Source organism: Conger conger, chromosome 8 (assembly GCF_963514075.1).
Source record: "Conger conger chromosome 8, fConCon1.1, whole genome shotgun sequence".
Taxonomy (NCBI): Eukaryota; Metazoa; Chordata; class Actinopteri; order Anguilliformes; family Congridae; genus Conger; species Conger conger.
The window spans coordinates 4,682,537-4,705,732 of record NC_083767.1 but is presented as its reverse complement, the minus strand read 5'-3'; the positions used below and the strand labels follow the sequence as shown (position 1 = coordinate 4,705,732).

The 23,196-nt window shown below is 41.1% G+C and overlaps 1 protein-coding gene across 1 annotated transcript in view; it reads left to right on the top strand.

Moving 5' to 3' along the window:
• LOC133135097 (phospholipid-transporting ATPase ABCA1-like) overlaps nucleotides 1-23,196 on the top strand; it is a 149,641-nt gene that overhangs the window by 3,070 nt on the left and 123,375 nt on the right. The window contains exons 2-10 of the mRNA XM_061251868.1: nucleotides 3,081-3,174; nucleotides 3,531-3,672; nucleotides 4,039-4,166; nucleotides 5,865-5,992; nucleotides 7,625-7,810; nucleotides 9,121-9,207; nucleotides 9,688-9,865; nucleotides 21,289-21,425; nucleotides 22,918-23,034. Coding sequence (XP_061107852.1) covers nucleotides 3,081-3,174; nucleotides 3,531-3,672; nucleotides 4,039-4,166; nucleotides 5,865-5,992; nucleotides 7,625-7,810; nucleotides 9,121-9,207; nucleotides 9,688-9,865; nucleotides 21,289-21,425; nucleotides 22,918-23,034 — 1,197 coding nt within the window. The remainder of the gene's footprint in view (nucleotides 1-3,080; nucleotides 3,175-3,530; nucleotides 3,673-4,038; nucleotides 4,167-5,864; nucleotides 5,993-7,624; nucleotides 7,811-9,120; nucleotides 9,208-9,687; nucleotides 9,866-21,288; nucleotides 21,426-22,917; nucleotides 23,035-23,196) is intronic.

Below are 23,196 nucleotides of genomic sequence, written 5' to 3'. Positions count from 1 at the left end.
CCAGGGGGAGTTTCCATCTCGTACCGAAGAAAAGCCAAGGAACTGACCTGAGAGACAAATGTGCACAAAACTTTTTCCGTTTATTTATTTGTTTGTTTGAATTTAAACTTTTTTTTAATGGAAAAAACTACTTATACAACATTTGAGCTGTATTTTGTAACAGGTTGAGCCATGCGAGTCATTGACACAGAAAGGTACTGAAGAGATACTCTGGTGATATACTCTGGTGATATACTCTGGTGATATACTTAGCTGTATCGCTAACACAGATACTGTATGTCTTAATTTGTTTTTCCCCACAAACTGAACCATTGAACTATTGAAACTATGTTTACTTTCCCTCATTTAAATACAGGATAATACTTGGATTCAATGCATTTCAGATAACCTTTTCTTACAGAAACTTTAATGACATTGTTTTGCTGTCGCAAAATAAAGCCCCTAAATGCTGCAGCATTTGATATTTTGACGGACATGTTAAGCAGTTATAATATTTTCCAGGCACTAAATGGAAAATATTGTAATTCCTTTGAAAGAATTTCTGATGTCCTTATGGAAATCAGAAACTGGAAAATATATTGAAATAAAATACATTACCATGATATTACAAAACATATACGCCATTCCATGGATTCAGCAGCCTTTGATTCATTGTCATTTCCTATACAATGCGCGCAATATACTCATTGCATGTAGATGTGAATACATTTCATGGAATTGAAACCATGAAACTGATATACTGAGTGCAGTGGGGGAAATGAACACAGGAGCTGTGGAGTTGTGTATGTGCGTTTGTGTGTATTGCATCATGATGCATAGCATGTTATTGTGGTACGTGTGTAAGCACAGGTTCTGTGTTTGAGCTGTGGAGTTGTGTATGTGGGTTTGTCTGTACTGTGTCATAACGCATAACGTGCTGAGCTGATACGTGTGTAAGCACAGGTTCTGTGTTTGAGCTGTGGAGTTGTGTATGTGGGTTTGTCTGTACTGTGTCATGCTGCATAACGTGCTGATCTGATACTGTGTCATGCTGCATAACATGCTGATCTGATACGTGTGTAAGCCTCATAGGGACCGGGAGATATTATGAGCTGAGTGTTGCTAGGTAGATTGGTGTTTTGGCTTGTTGTTATGCCACTGCTGTCAGGTCGGGGACTTCCCAATCCTGCTTTCACTTGATCTGGGATGAGGGAGAAGGACAGGATGCATTAAACGAGCAGACACGCATTGTCTCTGCTCGGAGAGAGGAGGGGAGACGGACCAACATACTGTCCAGCCTGGACGTGTATGATGTGGTAAAGAGAGAGAGAAAAGAGAGATAGAGAGAAAGAGAGAAAGAGAGAAAGAGAGATATTGTGTGTATATGTGTGTGAGACGCATTGTGTACGTGAGAGACGTGTGTGTGTGTGTGTGTGTGTGTGTGCGTGTTTGTGAGTGAGAGAGCAAGAGAGAGACATTGCATGTGTGCAGGTACAATAATCTTTTGTGTGTGAGAATGAGACCTTGTGTGTGCATGCATGTATGTGTGTGTGTGTGTGTGGGAGAGACAAGGAGAAAGCAAGAGAGGGAGAGCGAGGCGAGAGAGAAAGAGCGAGAGAACGAGAGAGCGAGAGACAGGGAGAGAGTAAAACCTCTCTCATTTGCCAAGGCAAGCAGAACCTATTGTTTTTCCCGAGTGGAACAGAGACACGGAATGGCGTTCAGTGGAGGGTGAAAGTAAAACAGTTTCCGAAAATCAGCTCCGTTTAAACAGAGCACCGCCCCTACATCATGGGTCCAGTGGCTCCCTGGGGGAATGGGGAATAACCGCTGGAGACCTCCAGTGCGGTGAGGGGCCGGAGCAGTAAAGAGACCCCCATTAAAGGGCGGCTGGAGACGGCCGATTTATCGCCTAAATTAAAACAACCCTAACTGAGCTGAGCGGCAGGCTTCGCCAGGCCCAGGGCAGTCTGGGAGATGCGGTCCGGGAGGCGGCCATCTTTAATAAACCGGCCATAGCCCCGCTCTAGGTCACGCTGAACACACACCTGGGGCTTTCGTCCTCCATCTTAGTTCAGCCTTCGCTGGCGAGGTGGGCGAGATCAGTCAGGGACAAACACACATTTCAGAGGCTCTTCATTTTCGTTTAAAGGTAGTGGTCCAGAGAATGTATTTATTCATTTAGCGGTTTGTTTATTTCATTATTTAAGTTTTGGTTTTCTTATTTTATTTGATTTCTATTTCTATGAGGAACACATATTTTCTGAGTGGGAAAAAAAACGAACTCTGAGATCTGGTGCTTGTTTTAAAGTGTCTGATTAAGCATCTGATTAATACACCATATGGAAATTACACATGTGCACTTAAAGTTCTTTGACTAAAAAGTCGTCAAACTAAATATTGGACAAGAAAACCCCATACAGACATTAGTCCCACGTGTTCTGTGGCTACAAGCGAAGAGCATATGCTCGGTTTGCACCTGAATTCTTCTGCATGTTTAATAGCATGCCCTGCTTGCTGGGAGACAGCTGGTTGTCACATCTTTACTTTTTCTGCAGTCTGAGCTTGGCCGTGATGAGCATGAATTCTTCTCAAGCACGTACAAAAAATCTATATAAAATTATTCTTTTATTCAAGTGGAACAGTACCTAATCTTTCTGGCCTCACTCCAGGTATTACAATGACAAGTTTATAGTTTAGAAATTGAGCTCCAGCACATTTATTATTTTTTTTCAAGTTTTTTCCTCGGTCGACTGTGACAGTAATTGGAGGAACTGTGGACACCGATGACTCATGACAGACTGCAGATAAACTAGGAGGGATAATCTGTGTCGTTTCTGTGTCTCTGGTACATTATGATGTAGGATAATGGTGAGGGAACTCGATTTCTATCACAGAGGTTGTGGGTTAAATTCCCAACGGTGTCCTTGAGAGAGGGACTTAACCTCAATAGCTTGTGTTTATGTGCAGGCTGTATGAGCAGACCGTATGTAGAAGGCAATCTGTGCCACTCTGGATGAAAGCTTCTGTGCGTTGCAATGACTAATAATTCGTTTTTTTCAGAGAATCATTAAAAGGGAACTGCATTATTTATGTTGCAGGTCCGACTGGTGGTTGAGTTGGTATGGCCTCTTTTCCTGTTTATCATCCTGGTCTGGGTCCGTGCAACAAATCCGCCCTTCTACAAGGGCCAATGTAAGGAAACTTCAAAAAAAGCTGTCTAAAGAGGCTCCCTGGTACAAGGGCTGTTCTTTGTGTACAAATATACATATATATATATATATATATATATATAATATATAAACTACAATATATACATATACAGATATTTCAGATATTCTGAAAGTGATAAGTGTAGGCACTGCAAGATCTGTTCCCAACAGTTTGAGAACTCTAAAATAAGCTTTCTTGCATCAAGCAAGAGTTTCAAAACAAATCTATAATACTGCCACTGGTCATATTCTGAAAGTGTTACCGGAATAGCAAATAATTCCTGAGTTCACTGAGTCCATTTTCATGACTATTTTTATTTTATTTGGTTTTCTCCTCAGGTCATTATCCTAATAAAGCCATGCCGTCAGCTGGTGTGTTGCCATGGCTACAAGGCATGATGTGCAATATTGACAACCCCTGTGTGAACTACCCAACTCCAGGAGAAACACCTGGACAAGTCAACAACTTCAACTCATCCATGTAGGAGAGCTAAACATATCAATATAAACAATATATGTTCCAACGCATCATCTACTGTATGTCCAACAACATACTGTAGATAATTGAACCAAACATAACACATATAATAAAGCAAATAATGTTTATTTCGTTTAGTTTGTAGCCAAACTACAATTTGTAGTTATTGCTAGTATATCAGAGCACAACAACATAATGAATAGTTATTATTTTTTGCCGCCATTCGATCCTAAAATTGTATGTATATCTAATGTAACTGTGATCCCTACAGAGTCAATATGCTCGATCATGCTCTAACCTGTGTTTCCTTGTTTCCCTGTATCTCTCCGTGATCATGGTTTCTCCCACTTGCTCTGTATTTACATGTAGACTCGCCGGGATGTTGATTGAGCTGCAAGCGGTGATCTCAAACGAGTCCTTCCTGGACAAATACCGGCAGCTTTCCAACGATATGAACGAATGGGATTCAGTTCTGCAGAATTCCAACACGGAAAATGGTATCTCTAACTCCCTCTCTCTCTCTCTCTTTCCCTCCCACTTTCTCTCTCTCTCTCTCACTCTCTCTTTCACTCTTTCTCTCACTCTTTGTTTTTTCTCTCTCTCTTTCTCTTTATTTCTCTCCCTCTCTTTCTCTCTCTCTCTCTCTCTCTCTCTCTCTCTATCTCTGGGCTCATCCCAATCACTTATTTTTCTCCACTTTTTTTCTTACCTGGCTCCAGGCCCAGAAATCAATTGAGGTCCGCCATCTTTAAGGACATTCCAACCTGTTAAATGTTCCATCTAGGAGATAGAAGGAGCAGTTAGGAACTCTCAATCTTTCCTTTGAGTAAGAAAACACCAGTGCATCCTTCGCTGAAGTTTTCTTTTTTCAGAAAGCCTGATATATAAATGACTGACCTGTTGATCCACCTCTCCCCATCTGCCACGTCGGTAACTGACGTCCCTATCTTTACTTTTATTTGAATCTTTTCCTAACCTCTCCCGAATGGTGGAGCTAGGGGCAAGAAAAGGAGAAAGAAAAAGAATAAGAGGAGAAAAATAAGGGATTGTAATGAGCCCTTTCTCTCTCTCTCTCTCTCTCTCTCTTTCTCTTTCCCTCCCTCTCTTTCTCTTTCTCCTTCTCCCTCTCTCTCTCTTTCTCTCTCTCATACACATAATTAAGCAATTAACCCTCTCTGAATGAAAGACAAGCTTTTGTTACTATTGGCTGGTCAATGAATGGTATTTTGGCCAAACCTTCAGTGTGCTGACCTACAGCTTACCAGAACACGAAGTCTCCTCCAACTTCAGCGCCGAGAGGTTGGGTGCATGGCGAACGTCTGTAGCTTTATTGAGATATTCTGAAAACCAAAGCACCTCATTATTTATGACTTCATTTGCATTATGGAGTGTCAGATTGTTTATCTTCATAGCGGGTTGTTGCGCAGTGAGCTCATTTAGTGTGATGATATTCAGCTTTTCATAAGGAACCTAATTTACAAATAGGCAATGGGATGGCAGGAATCTGAGGCCTGACAGCACTCCCCCGGAATTTGCATTCTGAGGTCATCGTGCTTGTAGTTTGCAAAATTAAATCCTTCAAAATACCCAAGCTAAAGAATAATTAATGAGCAACACTGCCTCATAAAGGTCTTTATGCAAAGGAGATTAATAAGGATATTAAATGATATGATGCCAACAGTTATTAATTTATTGTTTCGGCAGGTTGTTCGCCGTTTTAAATTGACAAACCTCTACGTAAACTTGTTTCCTTAGTGACTTTTTGGACAACCTTCAAAAGAAAATAAAAAACCATGAACAAATAACAAAATTAATATACACAGGTTATGAGATCAAAGACAATGCAACAGAATAGAACAGTCAACAGACTGTAAGTCATATTAATAAGACACAATCAGAGATCGTATTACTGGAACTGCAAATGTTGTTTAATATAAGTTGAACAATAATATAAACGCCTTACCTATTACCCAAGCACAAATGTATCATTGCTTGCTTACTTTGGCTACAACTGAAGAATATTGATGAAGTAAAAAAAGAGACAATGACCCAATGGGCCCTGGTTCTGTACACATGCATCTATAATGATTTAATTGAAGATTATGTAGAACGTGGATGGGGCATATTTCAAACAGACCTGCTGTCTCTGGGCCATTCTGTTTTTCATCCATTCGTCCTTTCTTTCTCTCTTCAAGGCCGGTCCATTCCTCTGAGGAGCATTTTGAGAGATGGCGAGACGTTCAGCACTTATTTGAAGGAGAACCTTTCAATTTCAGCATCGGACGCGGAGAGCGTAATGTCAGCGCGAATCAGGCTCGGTCAGGTGAGTCACCCTTCCCCGTAATTCCCACACAAATATAATGCAGAGCAATTTCATAGATTCTACATGTTGTCTGTGCCAGGGCTGCCATACTCATGTGCATGCATGAAGGACAGGGGGACAGAACGCATCCGAAACTCTGCGCCGGACGGAACAAGGCCCGTGTTACCATACATGCGCATATTTCCGTCATGTTTTCGTGTGTGAAAGCCCTTGAGTGCTTTCTGATGAGACGCACACCCTGGGTCAGGATTTCATTAAGGCAGCGTAGTTTCACCATCATGCTCAAACCTGTGACATACTGTAACAGCAGTACATTATCTGTATGATATCTCTGTGATAGCAATTTTCAAAATGGCAAAGCTGTTTGCCAGAAAGGCAAAAACAATGCTTTAGATAGACAGTTTTGAAAACATTTCCTGTGGAAGGAAATTACTCAATCTGAATTTCTCCACTATGTCGATTTCTATCATCCATGTGTGATGCTATATAGTCCAAATCCTTTAATACTTTTTATTAAAGTTATTACAATTCCCAAATAATAACGTATGAAGGTAGAACCTTATACCTAGTTCAGGTTTTTATCGAGGTAGACATCCGAGCAGGACTGAACCAGGCTTGGTGGTTGCCTTCCTGAACCCAGACAAAGATGCATGGGGTTCAGTGTGACTGAAACATTTCTCATTTAACGAAAAAAAAAAACATCAGTCATATTTTACAGAGTCGAAATAAGTCGTAGTTCTACTTAAATATATATATTTTTTTTTTAAGTATAATGGATAAATGTATTGTATGCTGATAAGCTGAGGTGGAGAGATATGCGAGGTGATGATTGATTCGGTTCGAGGGCCAAGGCTTTAGTGTGCCCAATATTTACCCCACAGGCAGTTATGGAGCTCTGCCACCACCACACTGGGTGCCCTGGAGGCCTGGTCAGCCCCGGCACGCTGGTCTGTCTGCTTTATAATTTGCGCCTTTCATTTCTCTGTAAGCGGCTAACAGAAATATGGATGAGTTTGGACAGTTGGTAGAATTAATAGCTACTGTACAGAAACAAAGAGAGTTTATATTTTTTTAATTGAGCAATTCTTATGAGTTGCAGATGTCTGCATTTCCTGTGTAGTCTCTTTAAGAAACTATAATTGCATTAATTTCACAAATTAGAACAGGCATATTTATCACTTTTTATTTGCTATGCTTTAGATACAGTATAAAGATCCCCTACTCATACAAAACTATTGTGCAGTATGGAGGCTTACAGGATGCTGGTCCGAAAGTGCGTAGGGATGTATTCAAAAGCTCAATACTTACTTATACCTGTTAATGTGATTACCTCTGAAGAAATGCATTCGTCAAAATACGTCAAGTCACAGCCAAATGTGAACTTTGACAAAAACATTAATTGACCAGGGGTATGTTATTTAAACACAAACATCCACTGGGGTATACCAAAGCTGGCCCCGGAATATCCTTGGAGTCCAAGATTACTCACAATAATAACACTTATTCCTCATTTAACGCTTGTAACACTTACTTGCTCCCAACAATTACTACTTGAGAAAATGCCTCTCAGCGCTATAATGAAGGCCCGCCGGTGATGTCTAACACGTCTCGCTTGACCTGTGTGCTGTGAAGGCGATGAGACTCTCCAGGGACAACGACCTGAAGGACGTCCTTTGCAATGGCACCGCCCTGGAGTTTAACTCCAGCGCTGACAAAGAGACCTTTCAGAACATCAGCTGCGCCCTGACGCCCAGGCAGGTGAACGACACCAGGGACGCCTTCCAACGAAACACGGACCGCCGGAAACTAGCCGCAGCCGTGAGTAGTTATAACAGCACATGCCTGTGCGCACAACTTTACCCTCTGGCTGCTATGGGCTGTGCCTCGCATGGCAACCACTCGCCATTGGTGTGCAAGTGTGTGTACGAATGGGTGAATGAGAAGCATCAATTGTACAGCGCTTTGGATAAAGGCGCTATATAAATTCCATTTACCATTTACCATTTATTATAACACTGACATTGCACAGATGTAGTCTTATACTGTGTGCACTGTATGTGTCATTATATCTTATCATATGTTTTTGTAGTACAACTACCAAAGTGTTCTAGCATTATAATTTACATAACTGCGAGCCACAGAAATGACAAAAGGGTATTACACACGCATAACTTCACTTTATACTCTTATTATACATGCAGTATATGTAAGAAAAGAAGAATAATGGTATAGAGACGTGAATAGGTGACGTTTTCAAAGTCCTTCAGTCTGGATGACAGAACCTCTTTAATAAAAACAGAATAATGTTATGCTTTGTGTATATCAGTACCTTGTGCAAGACTGGACTAATATTAATGCACACTATAATTAATAGTAGTCTGGTTTTTGCCAAAGATGTCTCTCTGAGTTTAGACAGGGTTGTTTCTCTTTTTGTACGCAGGTGTATTATTTTTAAATAATGTGTGCTGTGCTGTTGACCGTATTCAATGTCAGCAGAGTCTTCAGTAGAGTACAGGCTGTGCAGAATGGTCTGAAGGCCCTGGGCTAAACTCCAGCTGTGACCAGCGTGAAATTGCCAGCTACCAGCAAACATACAGTCGCTTGAGCTGGTCAAACAATGTCGAGTAGAGCTGGTCTGAACTGGTCAACCAGCGACCAACTTTGCTTGTTTTTTTTGTTTTTTCAGCATTGTCGTTTTTCAGCATTGTCGTGGAGTAAATTAAATAAGCTTAGCACCAAAGCCAACTGAACTTATCATATTCCATTCTGCGGTGTATTGTGCTTCAGATTACAATACATACTCGGAAGGGGTTATTTATTTATTTATTTATTTATTTTTCGTTCTGCAGCACATTACATATTATGGAGTACTGGGGTATTGTGTTCTGCTTCTATGTCTAAGCTCTATTATTACAAATTATATTTAGTCATAAACCCTGTAACTCCATGACTCATAACTCAACAAGCTAATAAAGTTTTTTCAGAATCACAATATTTAGTTGTTGAAAGGGCAAAATTGAAGCAGTTTTTGCTGCTGCTGGTACTTTGGCACAAAATGGCCGCTATGCTGCTCTGGGTGTATAAGTATAAGAGTAAAGAGTAAATAAACTAACTTTTCATTTATCCAGTTTCCCCAGGCTATGGGTGTGAATCCAATTGAAACCCGCGAGTTGGTTAGAAAAACAGCCGCAGATTTGTTACCAGTGCTGCAGGAGGTTTGTCTTCTAATGTTTGAAATACAACTGTTAAAAATATTTAAGCTGCAGTCATATATTTCGGAAACTGTAACTGCTATCAAAACAAGATAAATGTCTGAATACATGAGCAAAATATTTGATAGTAAAAATGATAAATATTCTAGCATATGATGTTTGTTTGGTTATGGTTGTTTAGAGCAAATGAATTACGTGCTCATTGGTACAGTGCTTGCCTATGGAAAGGCTGAGATTGATTCATGAAGCATGTTTCTCAGAAGAGTGATCATGAATTGTAGTGAATATAATTTGGAAGGAAAGGCATAATTGCTTTGACAGAAAATAAAGTAAATAAGCAATGCAACATAACTAACTAATGCTCTATGACAAATGTTTTATAATATAGTACAGCATAAGCTAATATGATATGTTAAAAGAAAAGATTCCTTAGGATAAGTGATACTTTCAAATATCAAATTTATTGTTTGGTTCTTTCTACAGGTTTCCAGGCTGCAGAATTCAATTCTGTTTAATGCAACGGATTCCCTGGATTTCAGGTCAGATATGATTGGCAGTATAAACTTACTGCTCTGTGGTAAAGAGGCAGAGAACAACTCCACAAACTCCAGAAATGTATCTACATCAGAATTCATGACTTTCACATACAACGAGACAGAGATGGACGCCAAGAGCAATAACTCCAGTAAGTATCCGAAGGCGATATGCATTGCATTGCGGTATTGTCTCAGAAATAGGGTCACTCAGCTCTCAGTGTTCTGGTGACATACTATGGTCACATATCTCTAGCAATATTTTTTTCCATAAAATGCTTTTTTTTCCAACTCCACATCCCGCGGGCTGCAGTATTTGCTACACCACCTGATTTCACTAATTATTGTACCTGCTTGGTTCAGATGATAAGCTAATTAGTAAAAAAAAAGAAAAGAAAAAGTGGAGTAGCAAACGCTGCACCCCGCAGGACGTGGAGTTGAGTAGCGCTGATTAATAACACTCCTGATGAGCACCTTCACCATGAGCCACTTCTGGTGCCCCAGGAACGTCTTTCTCCAGGGCAGCCCACTGTACTTTGGGACAGCCTGTGGCCTAGTGGCTAAGGTACATGACTGGAACCTGGAAGTTTGGTGGTTCAAGCCCTGGTATAGCCACGATAGCCATTGAAAAGATCCACTCAGCTGTTGGGCTCTTGAGCTCATGATCCGGGGGGGGGGGGGGGTTGTCACCTCCTTAGTCTAATCAACTGTAAGTCACTTTGGATATAAGCATCAGCTAAATAACTAATTATGATCTTTTTCTGTTTGTTATGAAATCTGTTCTTGGCTTGACAGATTAGCAGATTAGTGATAATGCTACATTCCTGCCAGTGGGCGTTATGGGAGGCTGTGGGATTCATTTGGGAAACGCGTTGGGAGTCGCGTGATAGAACGGTCTGAGCACGGACATGCTGTTGCCCACCGCAGAGAGAACGCAGGTGCGAAAGCATTACCCAGAAACGGGTCTCGGTTATCAAGCGTTGTTTTTGTCTCCTGGCTAATGGAGCACCGCAGCTATGAGGATGGTGTGTGGCTGGCACAGAGCAGTGCACCGCACACAGCCTCCTCTGGGAGCACCAGGAGAGCACACGGCCTCCTCTGGGAGCACCAGGAGAGCACACAGCCTCCCCTGGGAGCACCAGGAGAGCACACGGCCTCCTCTGGGAGCACCAGGAGAGCACACAGTCTCCTCTGGGAGCACCAGGAGAGCACACGGCCTCCTCTGGGAGCACCAGGAGAGCACACGGCCTCCTCTGGGAGCACCAGGAGAGCACACGGCCTCCTCTGGGAGCACCAGGAGAGCACACGGCCTCCTCTGGGAGCACCAGGAGAGCACACAGCCTCCTCTGGGAGCACCAGGAGAGCACACAGCCTCCCCTGGGAGCACCAGGAGAGCCCTCACAGGGGTCTAACAGGGTGTTCCTGCGAGCCTGAGCCAGTGGCGGCGCGGAACAGATCTATCTGAGCGCCCGACCTAGCCGTCCTTCACTGTTTATCATCTCAGGTCTGAACATCCAGCACCGCGGGGATTACAGGGAGAAGAAAGCCATGACTTCAGCTTAATGGTAGAAAACAGGGCCTCTGGCGATCTGCGGTACCGGCTCATATCCACAGGAAGGCAGGATACGTCAGCAGAAAGTATCCACCAATCACCGTCTTTGTTACTCGGTGTGCTGTTACCGAAGTTGTCCGTAATTGGTGGAACTCCTCTGCCAAGCAACTCGATGTCATAAGTGCCCCGGCCCTGTTTTGCGATTCCTGAGAAAGCCCAGTGTGCTCACAGCTGAGATCTGGCCTGTTTTTCTATCCGCTATTGTAGCTCCAATGTTATACAGCAAGCTGCTGTATGACTGCTGCAATCCTTGCTAAATCGTTTTTTAAATCGTCAGTTTTTTTAGCACGGCTCTTGCTTTCCATCCTAAAATTAATGTATTATTAGTGACCTCAGAACAGTGTTTCCTGTGTACCTTTTAAAGGAACACAGTCTAATTAAAAGCCATGGTACGCTGCACAACTAATTGCCGGCTCTTTGTAAGTCAGTAAAAGGTTTTTAAGAAGCACCACTCTTACAGAATAGAGTTATATCCCAAGCAATTTGGTACTCTTTGTTGACACTGTAATTTAGTAAAACAATCCACCATCAACATTCTCTGTGTGAATTCTGCCTTAGGAAAATAAGTTACAAGAGAAATGTGACTGGATTGGACCACTAACTACTCCGAAGATCACTTTAAATGGCGGGTAATGTAACCTTTGTAATCGCGGTTTCGTTCATGTTTCACATTTAACGACATTACGCAGGGATCAGGAGCGTGGTTAAATAGCCCTCTGCTGTAGCAGTAACTTTCCCCACAGACAGGGACAGTTAGACTGAGTTTTTTTTTTTTTACAGGATAAATGGCAATGCCACCTCTCAGCTCAGCCCCTTCCTCACACAGTTTTTTGTGTTTTGAATGAATCATGGAGGATATTTATATATTCATAAGCTGACACCTCTACAGTAAATGTATGCAGATGCACAATGCTGCAGCTTTGATGGAGGAGCCAGGGGAAGAAGGCAGACCACTGAGACACTTCCTGCTGAATGACTAACAGTCCTGTATTTGTGAATACTTTGCAGTGAAGAATAGTCTTTCTTTTTTAAAGGTGAATGCTAAAATGAATCTGGGTTTAATGAAGTAGTCGGCGTTAATGCATACATCACTTAGCTAGAGCAGACTAAGTCTCGGGAAATCTTTAGGAGGGTGCGTGTGTGTGTGTGTGTGTGTGTGTGTGTGTGTGTGTGCGTGTGTGCGTGTGTGCGTGCGCATGTGTGTGTGAGTATGTTTATGTGTTTGTGTGCGTGTGCATATATATGTGTACTGTATGTGTGTGTGGGTGTCTGTGTGTCTGTGTGCAGGTGTGTGTGTGTGCGTCTGTTTATGTGTGTGTGTGTCTGTTTATGTGTGTGTGTGTCTGTTTGCATGCGTACGTGCGTGTGTGTGTGAGCGAGAGAGAAAGAGGGAGATAATTTTTCCAGAAGGCTCTGTGGAATACTCTGTGATGGATCCCCTTGCTGTCCAGCTCTTAATAATGCTGCATAAGGCCCCTGTGATGAACATTCATTAGGCTGTCAGACAGCTACTGGAGCCTCTCGGAGACTGCAGGAGGGGGGAGCGCAGCTCAGCGCTGCCCCCGGAGGAGGGGGGGGGACGCACACGCCGCCGGCCCGATGATTAATGAACGCCGTGCGTAATGTACAGGACGGCATGGAGTCCTGTGGGACAGGTACGCCTCAGCTTGTGCCCCTCCCCTTAGCGTGCCGCTAAAGACGGATCTCGCCGCTGTTCTCCCAATTAATAACACGCGCCGTGAGCGTGGCAGCAGACAGGGGTGGCGCTGAGCTATAGGTCGCGTTGTGCAGCGCGGTTTCCCTGCGATCTGCGGGTCGAATCGGGTAAAGGCTTTGACGTCCCTCAGACTTGCAAAAAGGAGATCATTTACTCACGTTTGAGTAAAATTCATTCTCCGCTTCTCATGAAACTACAGAAAAATCTACTTTTTTCTCATATGCTGGTGCAGGTGGTGGCTGATTTTCCTGGCAGTGTCTGCTTTGGGAAAGCTGGATTGGATTGGATATTATGCTTCCAGTCTGATATGAAGACTGATTTGCATTGGCAGGAGATGTTTTTGTTTGAACCTGTTGCTGGTAGAACAATAGAGAAATACTGAGAAACGTCTATACAATGTTTCTAAAGCTCAACGGTTCATTGGTTAATTATAAAAATACATTATAATAGTTTTAACTGTAATTTTTGGTTTTGTTTTGTTTTTTTTAATGTGTCAATATTCCTGTTTTTTAGATAATCTGTCATTGTCTAAGAAGGGTCTGGCAATGAAGATTAGCCGTGGCCATAAACACATGTAATACTTTGATTAATTGTACTTAACAAATAAACTGATAATTATTTAATTATTGAAATAATTAATAATGAGTTAATTAATTTTATGCTTCAATTTTTTTTATCTTCATAACATTTTCTCTCATGTCTTCTTTATGAGCTGTGTGAAAAGAAGTCTATTCATTTTATTAATTTAATTTCATATAATGGACATTTTCTGAGGAAACTAAGTTACCCAAAAAGCTTTAAAATAATTTCAGGACAGAAACAAAATTTTAAAAATAAATCTGAATGTGATGAATTACAATGAATCAACACATAATTATTGTCTCCTATATAGTCTACTGAGTCAGCAAATGTCACTGCTCCAATCAAAACACGCAACAGTGAACTTGTAAATATGCCAACTGCGCTACTACTAAAACTGCAAGTAGTCCTTAAACGCTGTTTTCCTTCAAACTGTTCTGTATTTTCTTCTGCTCAAATGCCAATTCAGCACAAGTGTGGCCCCTCTCCTGGCTCTTGACATTTAGATTTTGCGGAGAATCTCATCTCGGTAAAAGAGATTGCGTGACACTAGCGCACCTCGCTGCGTATGCGTTTCTAACCTGGGACGAGTGTAGCGACTGTAATGGTGTTTTTCACACTCTGAACACCCCACATTTTCACCCTGTGTGGGGGCTTCTCAGCTCTGCTCTCCAGCTGGGGCGATGTTTGATGCGGGCTGAAAGTTCTCTTCTCCGTGTATTCTGCGAGTCGTACCTGTTCGCAGTGGTCCTGTGGGGGGAACAGCGATTGGTCCACTGGCCCTGATGGACACAGGCCCTTAAAATAGTGCTGTCAGTAGTGCAGGATTGGGTTGCCTGGTAGTAGGGCCCCATTTTGAGGTCTTGTCCGTGTCCCTAACACCACCCTAGCGTAGCTGTCCCGGGGGTTGCCATGACGCTGGTGTTTTAGTAAGCTTTGTGCTGTGGGTTTTTTCAATGAGTACTTTAATATCTGGGCCTAATTTATATGGTAATGTAGACTATAAGTAAACACAACCCCAAATGCTGTCAGTGAGAAAATGATTTAAATTCCTTAACTTCTTCAGTTACTTTCCCAAGGAAAGGCAAAGGCCTTTATTTTTTGTCTTCAGTTCCAATTAAGCTACAATATATAATGCATGACTCTCTCATATGTACAAAACAATTTTCTCAGCTAGCTGACATGGAAATGCTGTTAATAATTCAAAGCCTGAAAAACCAAAAGAGCCATTTTCACATTGCGTGGCCTAAGATCTAAATCGTGCCTCTCATAATATCAGTTTTTAAAAAACATTTAAACATGATACATAGAATTTGCCTCCATGTGCCCTGCCTTTGACCTACATACATGCATACATACATGCATACATACATATACAGGTTATCTCAAACACACATGATGAAAGAAGTAATCCGTTGGTCTCTACCAGGCAAATCATGTTCTTGTCTAAATAAACTTTATTAGAAAAGATGCACCAGGCAAATCATATTCTCGTCTGAATAACCTTTATTAGAGAAGAAACAGAAGGGCTTTGCTGCAAAGTAGGCTGATTTAATAATAATAATAATAATAATAAAGACTAATATTAATTTTTTATTATCTTAATATGTATTATTATAATACGATTTTACAGATGGTAGCAGTATGTCCAGGGTTCAAGGATGATGGCTAATACAGAGGAGCATTCATGACCTGCCACAATCCATGCCGGGGTTTTAAAGAGAAAAAATATTTAATCCATAAAATATTTCATACTTCATTCTCATTTGTATTTTCGGGTAAGTAAGTCCATCATCAGTCGCCTCTTTGCCGAGATGCTGTTCACATCTTCTGGAAACAGGTTAGAGCGATGTGCCTGGTCCTCTTTTGGAAACTAGTTTTGTAAAAAGGCTGAATACTTACTACAGAGACAGTTTTTACAGATACAGAAATGTCAGACAAATCACTGTCATGTTTTTTTAGTATTTTTAAGATACTTTGGATTGCTGTGCGTGAATTCTGCAATTTTACGATTATATTTTCACACAAAAAAACAAGAGAAAAGCTGTGTCCGTGACACCACAATTGTGTAATGAATGCTAAGTGCCGGAAAAGGTAGAATTTATGCATTATAATCCATTATGTATTCAGAACAATATGTGAAAGTGCTCTCACTCGGGTCTCAGGTGCTGCCGAGGGAGCAGATGATATCCACTGCATGATTTGTTCGCAGGGAAGCTTTCTCTGTGCGTACATTACAATAATGAGAGTCATTCCGATGACTGCATGATGCAATTGCTTAATCATGTGTCGGGCTGTGTCTTGTACCGGATGTCGTCATTACTGACAGCGTATTTTGGTGCCACCTCCTGTGAATGTTCCGGAGAATTCTGCCGCCGGACTCAGTCTCTAAGCTGTGGCTCACATTTGGAAGCTCCGGGGCAGGTTCCAGCGGGGGGGGAAAAGATGGCATCCCAGCTCGAGCTGGAATTAGGGTTGAGGGAATGCAGAGGTTCTTACACCTCATTGCATCAACCTCTGTCCTTAACTGCCAGAATTTTAAGTTTATAGATATGCTGAAATACGCACGCGGGGATGTACACGCGCACACGCGCGCACCTCAAAACGCGCCAAGATAGATGCGACACTCTTCCCATTTATTACCTTGGCATCTCATTTTCTGTCGGTTAATGACACATTTTGTGTTCACAACCCGACTTCAGCTCGCGACGCATTCCACTCATTTTCTATGGAGAGGCTTGCGGAGCGTGTTCGCCCTGCACCTTCACTGGTCCTGTATTTGCATTAATGATCGGACCGTGCAAACCAACTGTGTCCAGCTCAGCTCGCACCACTCACAAAACCAGGATCAAACCTTCAAACTAGGTGCTGCAGATAAAATATGACTGAAGATTCAGCAAATGTATTGCTTATTTCTCGCCTCGAATGTTTTCAGAAACATATTTTACTGGACTGTTTAGGAGGAATAATAAAAAGAACTCCAATCAGGTGCCGACAGCGGCCTGTGGTAGACCACATCCCTCTTGGTATTGACCCCATGGAGCCTCTATCGGACAGAACCCACCTGCAGTACCGTCCCATTAAACTTGGGGGAACACCTTGAGTTATCCGGTTCACTTTTTTCCCCAGCATCATTACAAGAAGGTTTGGGGGGGAATTGTACTGTAGTATTAACCTCTTAAGATAATGATAATGTGGGCGGGGGAAGTGGTTTCAAGCTAAAGCCTACCAATAGAATGTGGAAAACTGGATATTAAATCAATTGATTATTTTTCGCTTCTACAATTATACTCATTCGGGGCGAACGTGCTCAGAGTTCAGTACAGTAGCTTGCCGTAGCTGTATGACTGTAGTGGACTGAGATAACCTCCTGCCATTCAACACAAGACTCAAGACAGTCCCAGTGGATACAGTGTGATATTAAGTTTTTATTGTATAATCATCTCAAATGTAAACCTTTTTTTTTTACATTCCTATTTTAATGGTCTATTTTCTGTGCGGTAGGGACTGTAATGATTTTATTTTCCGTTTTTACAGTTTGAGTGCCGCCATCATTTGGTGCTTTTAGCACAGGAGATGAGATGTAAATGAAGCTCTGTGGGCTGATCGGCCCATCTCTGCCTTCAGAAGGCCACAAACACAACACTCGTCCGTTTCCTGAAGATGTGTCAAACAGCAGAGTGTAAATGGATTCAATTCTGAACCGGTTGAGTGATCGTTTTAAAAGGGTTCCTCGGTGGTTAAACGCACAGTTTATTTTTCACTTACTGCATCCAAAAAGCTTTGTCTTGTGTTCTCAGCAGCGTTTGTGGGGTCTGCACCTCGTTAATAGATTGAATTGTCGGACAATAATAGCACGAATGCTGTTGTTTCCTGTTTGCGAAAGGCACTCTGGCGTTTCTCACCGTTTTGTTGTCTTTGCATATATTCAGACTGGCCCTGCTGGGTCAGGCCATCACTTCATTTTTGACAGCATTGACCTTTTGAGATGTTGCCATTTTAAATACCTCTAATTTGAATGCAATTAGTTGTATATCTTATAGATTATGCATATGTGTCTAATTACCATACAACTATGCAACTAAAATGCTGACTGGGCAAGTTCTATGAATATTAGACAACGTGATGGGTTATGAAATTAATTAATTTACTCAGGGAAAAGATTGCAGATCCTAAATTTTAGTTTGATGATCACTCTTTATTTATATGTTTATTTTATTTTGGGGGGCACCTTCAAAACTGTGAATTCATCCCAGGAGGAATGTTATCAAGGGAGAAATAATTACTTACAGAATTTTAAAAAAATCCAATATATCCTTCAGTATTACTTGGCAATAATGCTAAATACAATTTTTAGCAATCCAACCTTTAGCATTTCCTATCCAAATGTATTTCTGACCATTGTTTATGTGTGAGCTGAAGAAACCTCATCCAGAATGCTGGCCAAAAATGTCCTACACTCCCCAAACAAACAAACAAACAAACAAACAAACAAACAACCAGAAATATTCATACACAGTATGTACAGTACTGGGCAGAAGTCTTAGGCACCCTAGCCTTTATTATATATATGTTTATCTTCTGGTGTGTTAGTATAAAATAACACATTTGAGATTTCCAAATATTCCTTCTCCAAAAGATTGAATTTTATAGAGACATTTTTGTATTTAAGTTTAAAAAGTAACATATTACTGTAAGCAATTGACTACTTTTTACATAAAAACCTGATCAAGGCTGTCTGAGATCAGAAGCAAGGAGCCAACCAAAGTCTGCAGAAGAACTGTGGCAAGTTCTCCAACATGCTTGGAACAACCTCCCTGCTGATTGTCTTATAGAACTGCAGGACAGCGTTGGCTATCTCAGAGAAGTGATGCAGTTTTAACACCGAAGGGTGGTCACAAAAAATATTGATTTGATTCAGTTTTTAACTATTCTGCCAAATTACTCAAATGTAATGTAAAATGAATAATACGTTTATTTAGGACCTTTCATTGAGTTGAAAATTCCTCATCAGAACGACGTTAATAACGCTGGATCAGTAATTAACAGGATTGTAAAATACTCCACAGGTTTTTAGCCCACCACAGAGCAAGTATCCGTGAGAAATATTTAATCAAAAGACAACATATTCTCCTGAGTACTCATATGCATGTGTGTGTGCAAATACCATGAAATCTGTTGCTGGTTAAAAGGATATATTTAAATATGTATGAATATAATTTTTATACACTGTACATATTATTTGCAGTACTGTGTCAGAAATCCTTAGCACTGTATTGGTCAGTATTGGACTGTCAGATTGCTCATTAGCACCTAAATTAATGCAGCGTTTTATGATCCCATAAATACTTTCTTACCCTGAGATTCTTACCAGTCTATTAAACAAAGGAATGTATATAAATATGAAGAGCCTATTAAAGGGAATGTTACAGACTTCAGTCATTGAGTGGTTCTGTATTTCAACACTTTGGCAAGGGGTTAGCTCATAATTAGGCCAAAGAGCTTTTTTTCTCTCTACAGTATAGCCCAGTATATTTAAGAGCCCAGCCTGTAGTTCCATGCAGATCCTCTATGTGTCACTGTAGAGGCAACTTTTACATTACATTACATTAATGGCATTTGGCAGATACGTCGCTCTTATCCAGGGCGACGTACAGTTAATTAGACTAAGCAGGAGACAATCCCTGAAGCAATGCAGGGTTAAGGGTCTTTGCTCAAGGGCCCAACGGCTGTACGGATCTTATTGTGGCTACACCTGGATTAGAACCACCGACCTTGCGTGTCCCAGTCATTTACCTTAACCACTACGCTACAGGCCGCCCTACTTCTGAACACATAACTTGGACATTGGCAGTGCTGAAGCCATGTTACCCCCCTCCACTGGCTATTACTGCACGCATCCGCTTCAAGGCACCAGCGTTGGCATTGCAGGCTGCTAAGGGGACTCCGCTATGATACATCCAGACTGTAATTGCTCACTACACCCCAGAAAGACCACTCCAGTCTGCCAGCTCTAGTCACCTTGTGGTTCCTCAGTGGTGGAATGACCTGCCTACCACTGTCAGGACAGCAGAATCCCTTCCCATATTTCAACACAGACTGTATGCATGTTTTGTCATTTCTGGATTTGATGCTTTTCACTTGTTCAGGAACCCATGCGCTTGTAAGTGGCTTTGGATTAAAAGTGTCTGCTAAATGACTAAAATGTCAAATGTAAATGTAATGACTAAGCCAATTAACAGAGGCCTGTGAAAAAAGACTGCTTAAACCAAATGCACGATACACAGTAAAACATTCAACATCGGTTAAAACAACTGCAAAAGAGTCTATTTTAGTCTGACAGAGTACATTTGATCACACTTAAACTCTGAACATGTTACTCTGTATTTAATACTCATGCCAATGGAGTTAGGGGATTTTTCTTACATCAGTTCTTGACATGGGATTTAGTAGACAGTCTTATCTGGAGGAACTGACACCGGGATCATGTTTCTGTGAGGCCCACTTATGCAGTGGCAGGTGTAGTAAAATATTTTAGGTTCAAAGGTGCACTCCAAACATTCTTGCTGAGAATCAAAATGAGTTTGATGCCAAGGTTCCTAACCAATATTTCACACTGTCCCCTACAATGATATAATTTAGGCTTCTCTGCCATGCGCTCATTTAATGGTCTCACTTTACAATAAGGTAATACTAATGTAGTTGATAACTAACTACCGCTGAGAAGTTAATCTGTTAATGTATTTGTACACAATTAACTGTTAACAACTACATTCATTGCCAATTCGTACTTGAATGAAAAAATATGTAAAAGTATTAGTTAATGGTTAATTAACACATACTTAACTAATCTAACTAATTATAGGTTCATCCTATGGTTTGCGAATGTATAAATATGCATGTAACAAATAGTTAGTTGTTAACAAATGCATTAATTCCATGCTTAATTAATGTATTTCCTCCATCATTAATTCTTGTTAACAATGACATTAGTTAATGTTAATTCATGAATCTTATTGTAAAGAGTGACCCATTTATTTTCCCGGTTGACCAAATATTACATAAAACATGTTATTAACTATTAAGACATCTGTTGCCATTTTCATATCTCTCACAAGACTGGTCACGAGGCCAGTGTGGCTGGATACGCCTATTGACTGTGTATAACCAATGTATGTTGGAGGACTGCCACTGATTTAAAGAAGAGGCTTATTGATTGAGCCATGGTGGCGTTTCAGATGAATGGCACGGGATCGGATGTAGACACTCGAGCTGATGTTTATACGCCTGAGGTTTGAAGTCCTAAAATGGATATTGTGGTGATACTTAAAAACTCACAATCTCGATGGCGGAACCCATGGTTCTAAATAATACTTTCTTTGTTTGGTGTATCAAATATTTCTGAAGAGTAATGCATCATGCATGAATAAGTTTTATTAATCGAAAATGTACCAAGGGAGAAACAGACAGAGGAGTATTTTATGTTCCACAGGCCAGTTACTCAAATTCAAACGATCAATCTGCGTTACCTATCAACTGTCACCACGGGATGCGATTATTTACCCCGCGTCTGACTGCGGTTTGGCATACCGCTCGATCCGCGCAAAAATAATCCGTTATTTAATTTCCTTTCCCTGCAGGTGCCTTCTGTCAGAACCTCGTCCACACACTGGAGAACTCGCCAGGACTGCGTTACGTGTGGAGCACCTTTCGACCACTGCTGCAGGGGAAAGTCCTCTTCACACCCGACACAGTCGCCACCAGACTCATTGTCAAAGAGGTAAAGAGCCTCCATGATGTTTCATTGTCCGGCGGCCACACCTCTGAACCTCGGGAAAGTTTACTTTGAAAAGTTTGGAGAGGGAAAGTGCGTCTGGGAGACAACGAGCAGGCCAGAGGCAGCGCTCTCTCTTGTGGGGGAAAAAGCATTCGAGTGTGAAGGTTCAGTCAATTTCTCCTTCTTAGTCTTTGCCCCAGCCAATCATCCATAGACATCTTATTCCTTCCTGGCCAGAATCAGCAGTTGTCCATGTTATATTTGGTCTGGTACATAGTATGTTTTAGAGGTGGTTTGAAAGTGCCAAAATGTAATTATCATAAATTGGCAACATGCTAAGTTTTGTTCACACTCTATTTACTTACTTGCTTGCTTAATCTGTTTAAGTATAACTTTTAAGTATGTCTAATGTTTTAGACATACTTGTCAAAATTGCATTCAGGGTTCACAGTGTATCTTTTTATGTTTTATGGTTAACTTAATGGTCAGCTGCCTTGCTTTGTTTCCCTATTGGTTTTGATTGAGGTGAAACTCCTGCGGTCGACATCTCATCCACTCACCGGTTCACTCTCACTCTGTGGTTTTAGTGTGGAAAAGCTCCCAAAGGCCAGCAGTCAACGTTACATTCCTTCATCCTGCTAACCGCCTTTTAGCCTCACTCACTCTGTTAACATGTCGGTTAAGATTGTGTAACGGCAGGATTCATCTGCAGTAGTACTTCTGTTATTTTGCTTAGCTAGCATCATATTAGATATCCAAGTACAGTATGCACTTATTCCTCCGCATATATGATATTGGCACATTTTTGTGACGTGAAAATATTAAACGTTAGTAGCTTTGTATTCCTACTGGCAGCCCATCCATTCTTATGAATGTTAAATTACAGAAGTACATTTCTACCTAGGGTACATCTAGGTGCCTATAGGCATGAGAAAAAGGCTTGTGGATAAAGCAGCATTGTTTTTGGATGGATGGATTTGCAGCCGCTTTTGGTGATAGCTCTGTTTTGGTTGTCAGCTTCTCCGTGCTGTCGTGTGCTGAAGTATTAGAGTTTGCGTTTTGTTTTATATTAACGGTGACAGCAGTGTGATACTGCTTCATTGACAGTGTGCTGGCGTGTTTATATCTTCTTGGCTGATATTTATGAAAATAATTCAACTCAGAATTGCCTGTTAATCATTTATGAATAGATTTAATTATGAGAATGCATGATCTTTTATATATGCGTACGTGGTATCAATATAAATCATTACACAGTATGATTATATAAACACAAATCTACTGTTTTTGTCGACAGGATTGGAGTGTGGTTTTGGCCGGTTTTTCTTGGATTAAAAACTATTTGCGTATCTGAAGCAGAGTGGCAATAGAAATACTATGCTTTTGCTAACACTTATCTTTATTACTGCACTTCATTGCCTCCTGTCTCATGAGTCTGTCCTTTCATGGCAAATTTGCCTTTATTAATTTTTATTTTATGTATTTCTTTGTACAGGCAAACAATACTTTCAAGGCGATAGCCATGTTGAAAGAGCTTGCTGATGCCTGGGATGTCCATGGGTACAAAATCTGGAATTTCATGCAAGACAGCCCACAAATGAACTCACTGCGGGTAATGCTTCTCCGAATGATATTTACTGATGTAAATGACTTCACTGCAGTGAACCCTAACCCAGTCCTATAGTGATAGTGAACATAATTACTGGTAAAACATAAATTATTTCCAAAGCTTTGTTTTCCTTGCCCTCTTTCTGTGTCTCCTTCTGAAGTAGAA